This window comes from Chelonoidis abingdonii, chromosome 7 (assembly GCF_003597395.2).
Source record: "Chelonoidis abingdonii isolate Lonesome George chromosome 7, CheloAbing_2.0, whole genome shotgun sequence".
Classification (NCBI taxonomy): Eukaryota; Metazoa; Chordata; order Testudines; family Testudinidae; genus Chelonoidis; species Chelonoidis abingdonii.
Window position 1 is genome coordinate 10,754,076 of NC_133775.1, and position 13,995 is coordinate 10,768,070.

The 13,995-nt window shown below is 42.2% G+C and overlaps 1 protein-coding gene across 7 annotated transcripts in view; it reads right to left on the reverse strand.

The window, feature by feature from the left end:
- EPS15 (epidermal growth factor receptor pathway substrate 15) overlaps positions 1-13,995 on the reverse strand; it is a 104,430-nt gene that overhangs the window by 63,078 nt on the left and 27,357 nt on the right. For all 7 annotated transcript variants that reach the window (XM_075067597.1, XM_075067594.1, XM_075067596.1 and 4 more), the window contains exons 6-10: positions 13,237-13,302; positions 10,158-10,283; positions 8,759-8,818; positions 4,545-4,745; positions 3,394-3,539 (exon numbers count right to left, since the gene is read on the reverse strand). In XM_075067597.1, the coding sequence (XP_074923698.1) occupies positions 3,394-3,539; positions 4,545-4,745; positions 8,759-8,818; positions 10,158-10,283; positions 13,237-13,302 (599 nt within the window). The remainder of the gene's footprint in view (positions 1-3,393; positions 3,540-4,544; positions 4,746-8,758; positions 8,819-10,157; positions 10,284-13,236; positions 13,303-13,995) is intronic.

The following is a 13,995-nucleotide window of genomic DNA, read 5'->3' on the forward strand; positions in this document are numbered from 1 at the left end:
TTCGGTTGGGAACTCTACTGATCACCTGTCATGTGTTCGGTCCGGATCCCCACTGACGCCTTAGTGGCGACGCCGCTACCAGGCCCTGGCCTGGAACGCCGAGGAGTTGGTGGGCCTGTGTTCCCCCTGCCACCCATAACTGGGTGGCAGAATTCCCCCTTCACCCAAAACCCCTGAGCTGTGTTACAGTTGTTTGGTGCCAGCCCTGCCTAAGGGCCAGGGCCCCTAGACTTTGCTACCGCTCTGCCCTGCCCCAAAGGGTCAGAGCCTGAACTGTTTGGTGCCCCGCCCTGCCTAAGGGCCAAGGCCTTTGGACTTTGTTTGCTCAGCCTTGTGACCAGGAGCTGGGCCTGAACTGTTTGTGGCCCCACCCTGCCTAAGGGCTAGGGCCCATAGACCTTGTTTGCTTGACCCTTCAGTACAGGACCGGCGTGGAACCCGTCCCGCTGCCTAGGAGGAGGCGCCCTGGCTCCCCACCGCACCTGAGGGGGACGAGGCCCAAATCGACGGGCTTACAGGTACCTTCTTTGCATTTTGCCAAATTCGCAGTGAAACTGTTCTTAAAATGAACAACATGTGCTGAGTCATCATCTGAGACTGCTATATCATGAAATAATGGCAGAATGCTGGTAAAACAATTCAGGAGACGTACAATTCTCCCCGAAGGAATTCAGTCAAATTTAATTAATGCTCTTTTTTTTTTTTTAAATGAGCATCAGCATGGAAGCACATTCTCTTGGAATGGCTGCCGAAGCATGAAAAGGCATATGAATCTTTAGCACATCTGGCATGTAAATATCTTGCAACGCCAGCTACAACAGTGCCATGCAAACACCTGTTCTCACTTTCAGGTGACATTGTAAATAAGAAGTGGGTGCCATTACATCCGGTAAATGTAAAACTTATTTCTCTTAGCAACTGGCTGAACAAGAAGTAGGACTGAGAAGATGTGTAGACTCTAAAGTTTTACATAACTGCACTTAAAAATAAAACAATGTAACAAAAAACCCTACATTTAAGTTATACTTTCATGACACTACAGTACTTGTATAAGGTGAATGAAAAAACACTTCTGTTTATCATTTTTACAATGCAAATAGTTGTAATCAAATATAATATAAAGTGAGCACTGTACACTTTGTATTCTGTGTTGTAACTGAAAGCAATATTTGAACATGTAGAAAAACATCCAAAATATTCAATACATTTCAATTGGTTTTCTATAGTTAACAGTACAATTAAAACTGATTAATCATGATTAATTTTCTGAGTTAATCGCATGAGTTAACTGCGATAAATTGACAGCCATAATAAAGATCAAATAGTAAGCAGAGCAGGGAAGTGAAAAATGCTGCCCTCCTTCTGCAAAACGTAAGAATTCCCCAAGGATGGATAAATGGGAATGCTTTAAAGGCAGCCATCATTAGGAAAGATAGATGCATCAGAGGATATCTGTTCTGCTTGTCCCTGATTCACTGAGGTTAGAAATAGGATGAAATGGGTTGCAATGCTCCAATATGAAAAAAAATGGATAATTTCATTCAGGTTGTGGCTTTTCCATGGGTTGCTGAGATGGAGAATAGGACAAAGCTGTTCCTAACATCCTTGCACAGCTCCATCAGACACGCCTCTACACAATATCCAATTATCTCATTTGATCAAAACGATATGTAACCCTTTGGCTCCCAAAATGAAAGAGCCTAGCCCTAACCAGGGGTCTAATTTCCAATAGGGCTAGGAGACCTGCAAATAGCTCAGGGGCAATAGAGGGCAGCTACAGACCCTAAACATGTTCTAGTTATCACTTGCAAAGAGATATTTTCTCCTGTCACACTTCACAGATAGCTTCAACTTGCCATATGTCATGTATTTCCTTCTATAATGTCTGCCAGGAGGCAATATTGCAAGCTGACTTTTACGATTACCCTGAATAGCCTCAGTTTTCCATAAAGTCTACCATTGTATCATTAAAATAACTGGGAACTTTGGGATCAGACACTCGGACAATAGCCCCATATTCCTGCACAAAACAGATTTGAAACCCACTTTTTTCCCTTTCCTATCCAGAGAAAAGCTGCTAAGCCATACGGGTTTTAGGTTGAGAGGGAACATGCCTGCAACACTATCCACCTGTGTTAGCACGGATTGTGAAAGAATGCTGAGGCACTGAAATATGAACTGTCATCTGGCATTCCTATGTGTCAGCCACCTGTAAGTTTTCATGACCAAAGGAGGGGGCTGAGAATATACCTCCCTGGACTTGGCTGTCTTTGGTGGGCTTATGCAATGAAGAGGCTACTCTTCCAGTTCACTCTCTCTCTGAGGTAGAAACACCTAGTCCCCTAACCACCAGAGAAGTGACTGAAGTCCCTTCACAGAGATGGACTGCTTGCCCTGGAGCGAGCTTTTCTCCAATCCTACCTGCCTCCTTTCTTGCCAGGGGAGGGGCTTAGGTTACCCACACCTGGCCTGGGCTGCATCTTGCCTAGTGGAAGTAGCCCTCCAATCCTGCCTGTTTCCTTTCCTGCCTGGGGAAGAATGGCTGAGATGACTCCACTCAGACTGGGTTGTGAGGAGAAAACTATGTTCTGACCACAGAGCTGGTCAAGGCCCCCAGCTAGACACTATTGGTGGAGGAGTATGAAAGCAATGAACATAGACCCTTCCTTTTGCCTGTGGCTTTTCTCGGTGCTCGCTTGCTCTCCCTCCCTCCCTCCATGAAGCTTACAGGAGCACCAATGCTGCATACACCTCAGAAGAGGAAACAGAGCTGAGGAACAAATCTCCACAGAAATCAAATGCAGCCTTGGCATATGGCTAGAAATCACAGACATAAATTATTGAACCAACCTGCTAGTCTAAAAATTTGAAATAGTTTGGAATTGCCCTCAGAAGAATCTCTGCAGCAGAGAAGTCTAGTTCAGCCTCCCTGCTGCTGTACAGGAATAGAAAACTGGAGAGAACTTTAGGAGATGGGTATTCACTGCTGTCAGTGACAAGTCAGGTTTTCCCCCCAAGCTGCAAGCAGGTTAAAGTACCTATTGTAACAGTTCTGTGGACCATATCATGTAGAAGACAGGCTGGACATTTAACATGGATATCAAAAATACCCAGTATTATCATCATTATAACAGAACTAATGAAACCTAAGCAGAGAGGCCAAAGGGCGAATGACCACATGAAGTTCACTAAGCCTCTCACCTCTAAATACAGTCCCTTGAGGTCAAGGTAGAAGCAGATACAGTATGAACAGCAGTAGTGTACCTGTCCCACAGTTAAACAGAGGACTTCAGGCTGCAGAGACATCAATGTGGCACCTTTCATAAACAGTATGTGTGGTGAGAAAAAGATGTTCTTCTATTTTTAAAGAAGGTGATAGAGAAAAATTCTTACCAGATGTGCGCAAGTAAGTTAGAAGGCAGTCCTGTCTTTAAGAATATCTCTCTGGCTTCCACGCCAGAGACAAAACCATCCATATCTTTGTCAGTTTTCAGGAAAATCTCATCATATTTGATTTTGTCGGCAGGTGATACAACCCACTAAGAAAAAATACCAGTAAATCTCTTTGAAGACACATGTATTTTTATCTCAAGGAACAGCATAATTCTAGTTCTGAATCTCTTCAAATGACATTAGTCTTTCCAAATAAATAATGGCAACTAGACAGCTTGGAAAGATTTACTCCCAGTTGCTTGGCTCTGTCATGATCAGAACAGGTAAGACTTTTTGTCTCCATGGCTGCTTTTTGGACATACCCCAGGGCTCATTTATTTGAAGTACTGGTATATATTCCTGGCCTTTTCTCACTTCAGTTACTTACATCGGCTACCCAGTCCACTATCTATCCCCTCACACCCCACAAACACCATTAATTTGTTGGAAAATTGCTTGCCTGATGATTACTGGATTTGTCTCTGTGCCAGACCAGACAGATGTTATCTGGTTGTGTCCTTGGGCTACTATTTTGTTGAGGGTTTTTAAAGCAGTTGTCTTAATGTTTTGAGCTCTGCATGAGGCTCATATGCTTTAAAATAAGCATTTTTTGACTGAAAATTTTAAAAAAATGTATACTGAGTTTTTCCTGAAGCCAAATTTATGTAGAAAATGACTTCTAAAAAGCACTTCCAGTAAACATCTTCACAGATGGTTAAATCTATATTTGCCTTTCCCAATCTGTTAGTGACACCAGTCACCCCAACTTTATGAACATATTGACAGAAACAAAACAAAAACAGACAATAGATCAAGGTAGTCTGTATGACCCAGCTCACCTACATAATAGGGGGAGGAATAGCTCAGTGGTTTGAGCATTGGCCTGCTAAACCAGGGTTGTGAGCTCAATCCTTGAGGAGGCCACTTAGGGATCTGGGGCAAAAACTGGTCCTGCTAGTGAAGGCAGGGGGCTGGACTCAATGACCTTTCAAGGTCCCTTCCAGTTCTAGGAGATTGGTATATCTTCAACTTTTTTTTTTTTTTTTTAAACATTTCGTTACAAGCAGTGACTGAAGAAAATACTTTAACACAAGCCAATTCTAGGACTATACCTGTGTTAGTGGTGCTTTGGCAGGTAAAACGCCTACAGGAGACGAGGACTGATGAGAATCTTTAGCAAATGTTGACAATGGGATCAACTGCACTGCTCCTGGAATACTGACAGTTTTTCTCTTGGACGGTGGCACCAAAGCTGAAGGCAAGGACATTGGCACTGGTTCCTTTTCCAAAGCACAGTACACCAAGAACATGGCCTGAACATGAAAACAAGATGGGATATTCACAACATTAACCAGGGTTGTAATATTTATCCTCACTTTAAGAAGCGACCTACAGTAGTGAAGCCATCTAAAATTTAACAATCTTTTCAAAAGAATGAAGCAGTCTATAACTCAGAGGTGCCAGTTATCTAGCACACTCTGGGATACATTTTATAATAAGGTTCTCAAGGATCATTTGGTCTACCCTTCTTGGTTTTAGCTTTTCATATTCCTATCCTGTCTTGCCAATTTCAGGGGATGGTCAAAGCCCCAGTGTCACCTCACTGTTAGAGCAGCAACTCAGCAGTTTACTCTGTTTCCTCTGTTTTCTTCAGAAGTGATGAAAAGCAGTAACCACCTACTTCAACTCAGTAACTACTTCAACAAATCAAGAAAGGAAGGATAGCCTCGAGGTTAAAGCATTGGACTGTGTGAAAGATCTGAGTTCTGCTCCTGGCTCTGCCACAGGATCTTTGAGAGACCTTTGGAGAAGTCACTTAATCTCTCTGCGCCTTTGTTTCTGATGTCTGAAATGGAGATAACCATGTATCCCTACCTCTCAGGGATAAATTCATTAATGTATGAAGCATTCATTCCATGGGAATGAGCACCATGGAAAAGCCTATGAATAATCAAGTATAACCAGCAGGCTCAATGTTTTTATTAGAAGTATATTTAAAACACAAGAGACTATCAAGGTACATTTACATTAAAAAGACATGAAATGCTTTCTGAACATTAGCCAAAGAGGTAGGGCCCAGTTATGGTTTCTCCTGCCCCTTCACTGCATATGCATCCCATCCCAAGGGAGAGCAGCACACATCTCCTTCCAAAACATCAAGCCCCAAGCAGTCCTCCTTATTCTAGAAGAGAAATATTTGATAAATCCTAATTAGGTAGTATCCTTTGACAGTCATTTCTCTTTCTCCCCAAACCCTCTCAAACGGGAGTTTATCTTCATCTTTCTGTTCTCTCTGGCTTGCCACATTAAACATTAGCCTTTGAAGACTCCTTTCAAGCTCACTGCCAAGTAAACAAATCCCACACTGCAGGAGTTTAACACCTTTTAGATTAGTTTCAGAAGGTTGGGTTTGCATATTAGGAAACAATTTCAGTAGTTAAATCCCAGGCCAAGAGCATAAATTTGACAATGGAACAGAGCCAAGAGAGGCTCCACATAGCCGGGGCTCCAAGTTAAATCTCTGTAGCTGGCAGATGTGGGCCAGTCAGCATCCCTCCCACCACAAATGGTCAATGGGTGCCAGACACTCCAATGGTGGGGGAAAAGGGGGAGAACTAGCTGGCTTCCTCAGCAAGTGTCTCCCTCCTTTGCTGCTGGGGAGGTCCCCCTTCACTGCCAGCCCCTTCAGCATCCCCCACTTGTTGAGGCATTTGTTCATATTCACTAGTCCCTTCCAGTAATCATTCCACTTAATAGTTCTAACTTTGATTGTGGGGTTATGCTTTAGGAAGGTTCAGATCTTAGAAAAGGTCACTTTTTAAGATGTACTAGTTCACAAAATGTTATAGACTATCCATTATGTTAATTATTTGCTTCACTTGCCTAGTACGTTATATTCACTCCTCAATTTCATGAATCAACTGTTTTAGCACTCAGCTAAATGTGTGAAAATTACAGCCCACACATATATAGAAGTTATAAGTATGGCAAAGATGAACACTCTACAGGTGAGTTATCGCAGTGTACATGAAATTATGTCCACAACTACAGTTAACTGGAGTCTTAAAGAGCTGATTTTAGAAGAATTTGAAACAAGTGACAGCACAGGTGAAAACTGATTGAACAGTCACAAGTAGAATATTTTGTGGGTTCCTTCTTCTGCCAGAAGGATATTCTTATTTCTATCCCCTTAAATCTGCCTAAATACCCATGTTAACATGTTATTTTAGCAGAGTTTCAGCCTCACCCTTAGAATGTTGATGCTTGTCAAGAAGAAGAAGAGAGAACGGTGTTTTGCCTACTGGCATTTTTTCTCCAATATAAAAGTTTTCATTCTGAAGTCACTGCTAAACTTCCAATATTTGACACTATATTATTGAGTCAGTTTCTAGAAGCCCAAATTAAAGACAAGCTCTTGGCATGTATACCTACTAGTTTCCTTTATACAGTTCTGAAAGGTTCCAGAGTAGCAGCCGTGTTAGTCTGTATCCTCAAAAAGAACAGCAGTACTTGTGGCACCTCAGAAAATAACAAACTTCTCTTAGGTGCCACAAGTACTCCTGTTCTTTTTACAGTTCTGAACGTTTACCTCTTTTTTCAAAAGGCTTACGCAGAGGAATGAGTTAAAATATTGTATTAATAAACACTTATATTTGAACCTTTGTACTATAATACTATTCATTTCTCTAACTGAAAAACAAACATTTCCTCCACCCTGATTACATGGTTCTTTCCTCTCCACTTGACCTAAGTGCTGGACACACACCCTTGACTAATTCAACATCGGTGCAAGACTACAACAGGTTTTACTTACTCTTAGAATTAAAATGAGAGTGAGCTTCTTTTTAATCTCATTTGTATCCATGTAAATTCAACTTTTCAAGTACTGAAGTGAAACTAAAATCTTATGCAGAACCAAACGACTGGCCCCAAAACAGCGGGAGATGAAAAATGAGCAATATGAAGAGTCAGTGTTTTATGCTCTTTTATATCAGTTTTTCCAGTTGCTGAATCTGGTCACCGAATATCAATGCGGAACATGTTTTTGAATTCAAGAATGGTGCTGTTGATTGCATATCTACCTTGAGAGCACTGATCCTCACCCCAAGTGCCAGTATTAGGATATTTGGTTGGACCTGTAAAACAATTTTTCCATGTCTCTGCTCCTAAATGGAATCAATTTCTGTCCAGTATGTACAGAGCCAATACAAGAATATGGGGAGGGTTAAAATAATACTGTGCTTGCTATCACATTTCAAGATTGCTAGATCCTACCCCACTAGCCTCCCAAGGAAAACTTCTCTTTTTATTCATTTGAAGTAGCAGCATTTAATATCATATGCCATGAAAGCCTGGTCTAATGAAAAGAAGATAGGAATTCACAAAAGTGTTAGAGTTACATACAAGTCTGAAAAAGATAAATCTGATAAGGATTTCTTGCTGTGACAAGTATGTGTACCTACTGGTGAAAGTTACAATACATAAAAAACCCACTATATATAAAATTCTCTCCCCAAACAGAACTACAGAAATCCTAGACAAGAAAAACGACCTGGAATGAGACTCCAACACCTTCCACAAGAGAAGGGAGCACTTTATGTTCAAATGGTTTCTATCCAAAGAAGGGAAGCTATGCTTGAACTCCAGCAGGGATGCAATGTCCTTTGAAAAGAACATTCAAAAGAGCCCTTTGAAATAGACCAACAACCTTGTACGCTCACATGATAACTGAAGGGAACTCTGTCTCGTGATTTGTAGACTAAAAAAAGCTATATTTTTAATTAATGGGTACATGTACTAGATTTATGAATACGACCAAACATCTTAAATGCTAAAACCTTTAGCGGTTCACTCTCACAAGCGATTTCTGTACAAAAAGAGGACACTGACCTGGCAGGTGCGGGAGGCAGAAGAGCAAAAATAGTACAAACAATGGAAACTGATGAGAATTTAGACTGCCACTGTGGCATGAGCTAGGATAATGAACAGGGCCGCCCAGATGATTCAGGGTGTCTGGGGCAAAGCGAGCGAGCTGCGCGTGGTGGGGGGCCCTTCAGTTGCTCGGCGTTTTTGGCAGCACTGATGGGCCCACCACCGCTGAAATGCCAGATGAAGATCTGGACCACCGCCGGGCTAGGGGTCGCAGGGCCCCTGTGGGGCCCAAGGCAAATTGCCCCACTTGTCCCCCGCCCCTCCCCCTGATAATGAACAAAAAAAAAAGGAGAAGTGAATGAACAGATATGGAGTCTTAACCTAGCGCTTCCAATGCTTGGCTTTTGTTATTAGGTTTGCAGAATTATGAAACTAAATGAAACAGTGTACTTACAACTGCAAATTCATCTCGATCCAACATTCCATCATAGTCAATGTCACTTAGTTCCCAAACCTAAAGAGAACCAAAATATATAGGTGATTGGCTCCCAACCCTCATACATGCAGTATCAAACAGCAGAATCAAAACTTCTACCTGGTTTCAGATTTTAATAATACCCATCAACTCTCTCAAACAGGAGGGACCACAGGACATTGAAAGTTTCCCTCAGCACTAGTTTTCAGTCAGCCATGTGCATTTGGATTAAATTGTATAAGAAAGCTATTTTCTGAAGGTGCAGAGAAACAGTAGGATAACAACACTCTCCTTCAAATTAAATGTTAAAATATACACAATGAAGTGGTACAATACATTAAAAGGGAGACTAATGTGGCAATTTTACAGAGTAACTGCAAAGATATCCTTTGAAACAAAATACACATTTATCAGTTTATTTTACAGTAAGGTAACTGTACCTTTTTAGAAGCAGGGGAAAAACTACACGCCACATGTAAAAAAATCTGAATTGTTTTACATATATACTATTAAATAAATAATCTATAAATACAATACCTCTGGAGTAAGGCTGCAAGTCTGTCAAGGAAGTCACAGATTCCGTTACTTTTGTGGTGGCTGGTACTTGATCAGGGGCTTCCCGAGCTGGGCAGTCCGTGGGCCAGCAGCAGTTTGGGTGTGTGGGAGAGGGCTCAGAGCAGGGGGGTGGAGGTGCAGGGGGTGTTTACCTCAGAGTGGGGGGGGGACCTCCCTGGCTCCCACTGGCAAGGCCCTTCAGCTCCTAGGCAGCGGGGGTTGGTGGAGGAAGCTCTGCACCGCACACTGCTGGCACCCACAGGCCCTGCCCCTGAAGCGCTCATTGGCTACTGTTCCTGGCCAATGGGAGCTGCGGCAGCCAGCATTTGTGGCAGGAGCAGCGCATTGGAGCCCCCAGCCCCTCTGCCACTTAGGAACGCAAAGCCGGGTAGGGAGCCACAGCCACCCCCGCCAACCCTCCCCTGGCCACCGCAGGGGCCCCATGCCCGGGACGCAATGGTCCCGGCTGGCTCTCTTCCCCAAGCACCGGTGAGGTCTGGGTCTCCTCCCCCAGTACCCACAGCCCCCCCGGGGTCCCCTCCGCCCCAGGCACTCACAGCCCCACACCCAAGTTTTAATCACAACTAGTTTTAGTAAAAGTCACAGACAGGTCATAATTTTTTGTTTACTGCCCGTGACTTTTACTAAAAATACCCATGACTAAAACGTATCCTTACTCATTAGTTGCATTTTTATTACTCAAGATATTAAATCTGAATATCCAGACATTTCTCTAATTAGTACAGTTATCTTTATTATTTATTATTCAAAAAAATCAAGTCAGTAGCCTACTAATTTTAGTTGGAATGAATGATATTCTTACTCTTCCTAGGACATCCACCGGCAGTTTGGAGTTTAGCAGCACAGGTTTCACCTTATCTCCTGACAACAATCCATTCACAGGACTCAGACTGTCAAAGATAGCATCATATTTGGCCTTTTCTTCCAGCTGAGAGAGCAGAAGATAAACAGATTTATTATATTGGTAATGGGAACACTTTTAGAACAAAGCACACATAACCCAAGAGAACCACAAGTACTGTACAGTTAAGTAACCATTTATTCAAGTGCTCGTGCATGTATTATCCCACTCGAGGTGCATCCTAACCAGTGCTCTTATAGTGGTGGGAACTCTGAGTCTGCTTTAACAGAGACTGAAGAACTCTATCCAAAATTAGCATCTGTTCTGGGTGCTTCAACAATTGCGTAATGTTGTGCAAATGTGCATACAGTCTAGAGGTACTGCCCTGCAAATGTCTCTGATTGGAACACTTCTCAAGAAAGCCTCAGAGGTAGCCTGGGCACTGATAGAATGCGCAGTAATTAGTGGTGGTGGTGGTGGTGTTTGAGGTCATAACAAGTCCTAATATATGAGGAGATCCCATGAGAAAGTTTGTACTGTTGCAGTCGGTCCTCTCATTTTTTCTGCATGTGCTAGAGAGAGTCTTGCAGAGGACCTAAATGTCTTTAGTTCTATTAATACAGAATGAAAGACCTCTACAGACATCTGAAGTGCATAGTCTCTCTTTATCCCTGTGACTATGAGATTTTGGAAAGAAACTCAGTAGATGTATCACCTGATTTAGAAGAAATTATACCACCTTTGATAGGAATTTTAGATGAGGTCTTAAGGAAACATTACAGAACATTGTGTTAGGGGGTCTCCCCCACCAAAGCTTGTCGCTCTCCCTGTGGATGTGACTACTACAGATAAGCTATTTTAGCCGACAAAAGAAAAAGCAGGAGGCTAAAAGCTCAAAACGTAGTGATTTAAAATCTGAAAAGGGGAAAGAAAAAAACAAACAAACAAACCGGTGAATGATCCCAATGGTAAACTAGTGCTTTAATGGTGGATAAACCCTCACATCCTTTAGAAAACTTCTCAACCATAGGGTGGGAAAACACAGACTGCCTTTGTATAGGTGGATGAATGGTAGCAATGGCAACCAGGTGAACTTTTATCTAGCTCAGAAAAATGCCTGATTCTTCTAAAACGTTCTGAATCTGCGATGTGGATGGAGACAACTGATGGTGTGCCCAGATGGGTAACCAGTCTGTCTAGTGGAATGCTTCCTGCTGCTGATTAACATATTTTTAACTGCTTGAGAACAGACTCTCTGATAGTAGCCACTCTACATCCATGCCATGGCGTGGAGAATGCACAGGTTGAGGTGTGGAACCTGGCCGTAATGCTGTGATATGTCCTGGTTAACGTGCAAGGTAACTGGAAGTTGAATCAAAAAGCTTCACAAATCTGAGGACCAGTATTGTCTAAGCCAGGCCAGGACTAGGAGAATCATCCTAGCTTGTTCTTGCTTTAGCTTTCTGATAATCCTGGAAATCATTTGGAGCAGAGGATACATGTGTAGAAGCTCCAATTCCTTTCCACAGGGGAGCAGGAATGCATCCATCACAGAATTCAGGTTCTGACCAGCCCTGAAACAGAAGCAGCTGCATTTCTGCTTGTTTCTTCAAAGCAGTACCACCTCCTCACATAAGAGATTTGACATTGCTCCACCCTGTTAGTTGAAGTAACACACTGTGGTCATATTGTCCATCATCTTTCAAGATATAGTGCTCATGATAGACAGCAGAAAGACTTGGGATACATGAATTATAGCCCTCAGTTCCAAGACATTTATAAGGCTGATTCTGGAGACCTTGAGTTTATACTTCATCTAGGTGTGCTCAGCCAGCCGATAGCGGATATGACCATCACTAAAGTTTCTCACAGAAAGAGAGTGAAGGTGGGGTAGACCAAGTAAAATATCCCTTTTGCAGATGTTTTCCAGACTCATGCATCAGCTTAATGTTAGGATTTGACCAGGTATGTGAATCAGCCTGTCCAGAAGATGCTTGCTTGGGTGATATGTGGACTTCAATCAGCTTTCCTTGCACCGCAGGCAAACTCAGACCCATGTGGAATGCCATTTCTCTAAGCAAGGTGAGGCAGGATCTCGTTGTCAGGAGAGCCTAGACTAATGCACAGGGTTAGAATGGAACAGAACCTTTCTTAAGGTAGACAGGCAGTTCATGTTGTCGAGCCAACTCCAATGAATTCAATTCTCTGAAATGGAGACAATGTTGGGCAGCCAGTCCAAGCCATTGCCCATGCTATCCCTGGTTAGGTAGAGCTAACACATCTATCCACCCAAGCTGAGCAGCACGCTCCCAGATGCAGTGCAGATGTACCCTTATATCTAAGATGGGCGTCATACACCCCATCTTTTTGGCGATGAGGAAGCTACAGGAATAAAATAACCTTTCCCTGTGCTGTGGGCAGACCTCCTCTAGAGCTCTTAGATCAAGAGGAGATGGTACCTCTTGAAGCAGTATATTTTTGTGAGAGAGATGCGGAAGATGGATAGAGCTTAAGGCATTGACTGAAAATGAATGATGTATCCCAATTCCAGTGTCTAGAACACAACAATCTGAAATTAAGGCATTCCAGATATTGCAGAAATGGTACAACTGATTTCCAAAAGGTAAAAGACGAGTCAGGAAGATCTGTTGTGACTGGGACTCTGCTCCTGAGGAAGCAGTCAAATCTGCTGCTTCAAGGACTGACTGCCAGTAACAGGTTGCTGCAGCAGAAACAGATGATATTTTGCCTAAGAAATTTGACTTTTCCAGGATGAATCAAGTTGCCTACGTAGAAAAGAGAATGGTCTATCAAAGCTAAATCCTCTGTTGCCTCCTGTAAGGAATAGCAAGTGTGCACACACTTATCTGGTCACTCTGAATACAGAAGAAGACTTTAAATTTGGAGAGAATAATCTGAAATAAGCTATAGCAGTTACTACACGTCTAAAACAAGTGTACGTTTTCTTGGAAACTGCAATCATAAAAATGGCCAGATATTAGTATGTAGGCTTTTTGACTGTTTACAACTCTCAACATACCTTAACAGCCCATGGGATGTCGGCTGATGCTGTTCCACTGATTAGTAATGGGCTACCAGTATCAGTCTAATGGAAAACAGATGAAACAAAAAATATATTACTTGCAAAGGGAAAACTGAGTTTCAAGACCCTTCCGCTCATCTGAATGGGCCCTGCAATCCATAATCACATTTCAATCAATCAACTAATGAAGGAACAATAATTTAGAAGAAGAAATTCAAAAGTGGCACGTTCTCTTCATACTCAAAGTAACATCAAAGCACGCCTTAATGTATAGCTGTACCATATTCCTTCAATGAAAAAGAAATAGATTTTAAATTATCTCTACTTCTAACAATCCAAAGAAAATTAAATAGAAAAACTGGACTGTTACACACCTTGTGGGTTATAAGCAGTACAAATGTCACTCTTTAATTTTTGATGTAGTTAGTGCTCATGAAAATGAGGGAATAGCAGCACCAGAGTTGGCCTTAGTGTGACCAGATGCCATGGAAGCTTTCCCACTCAATCTTCTAAGTGCAACTTCATGGTTGCTTCAACATCCTTGTCTTAGGCTTTTTTAAAACTCGAAAAAGTTCAACGGCAATGCTAACAAAAATTATTTACTATGGTCTAAATTAACATGGTCTCTTGTGACCCAAGCAGGATTTTAACCCAAATCTCCAGTAGGGCTAGACTAATGTACTCACTGTTGCACAAAAAGTCCATTTTTCAATTTTTCAATAGCACTAAGATATCCCAGTGAAGATGCTGCATATA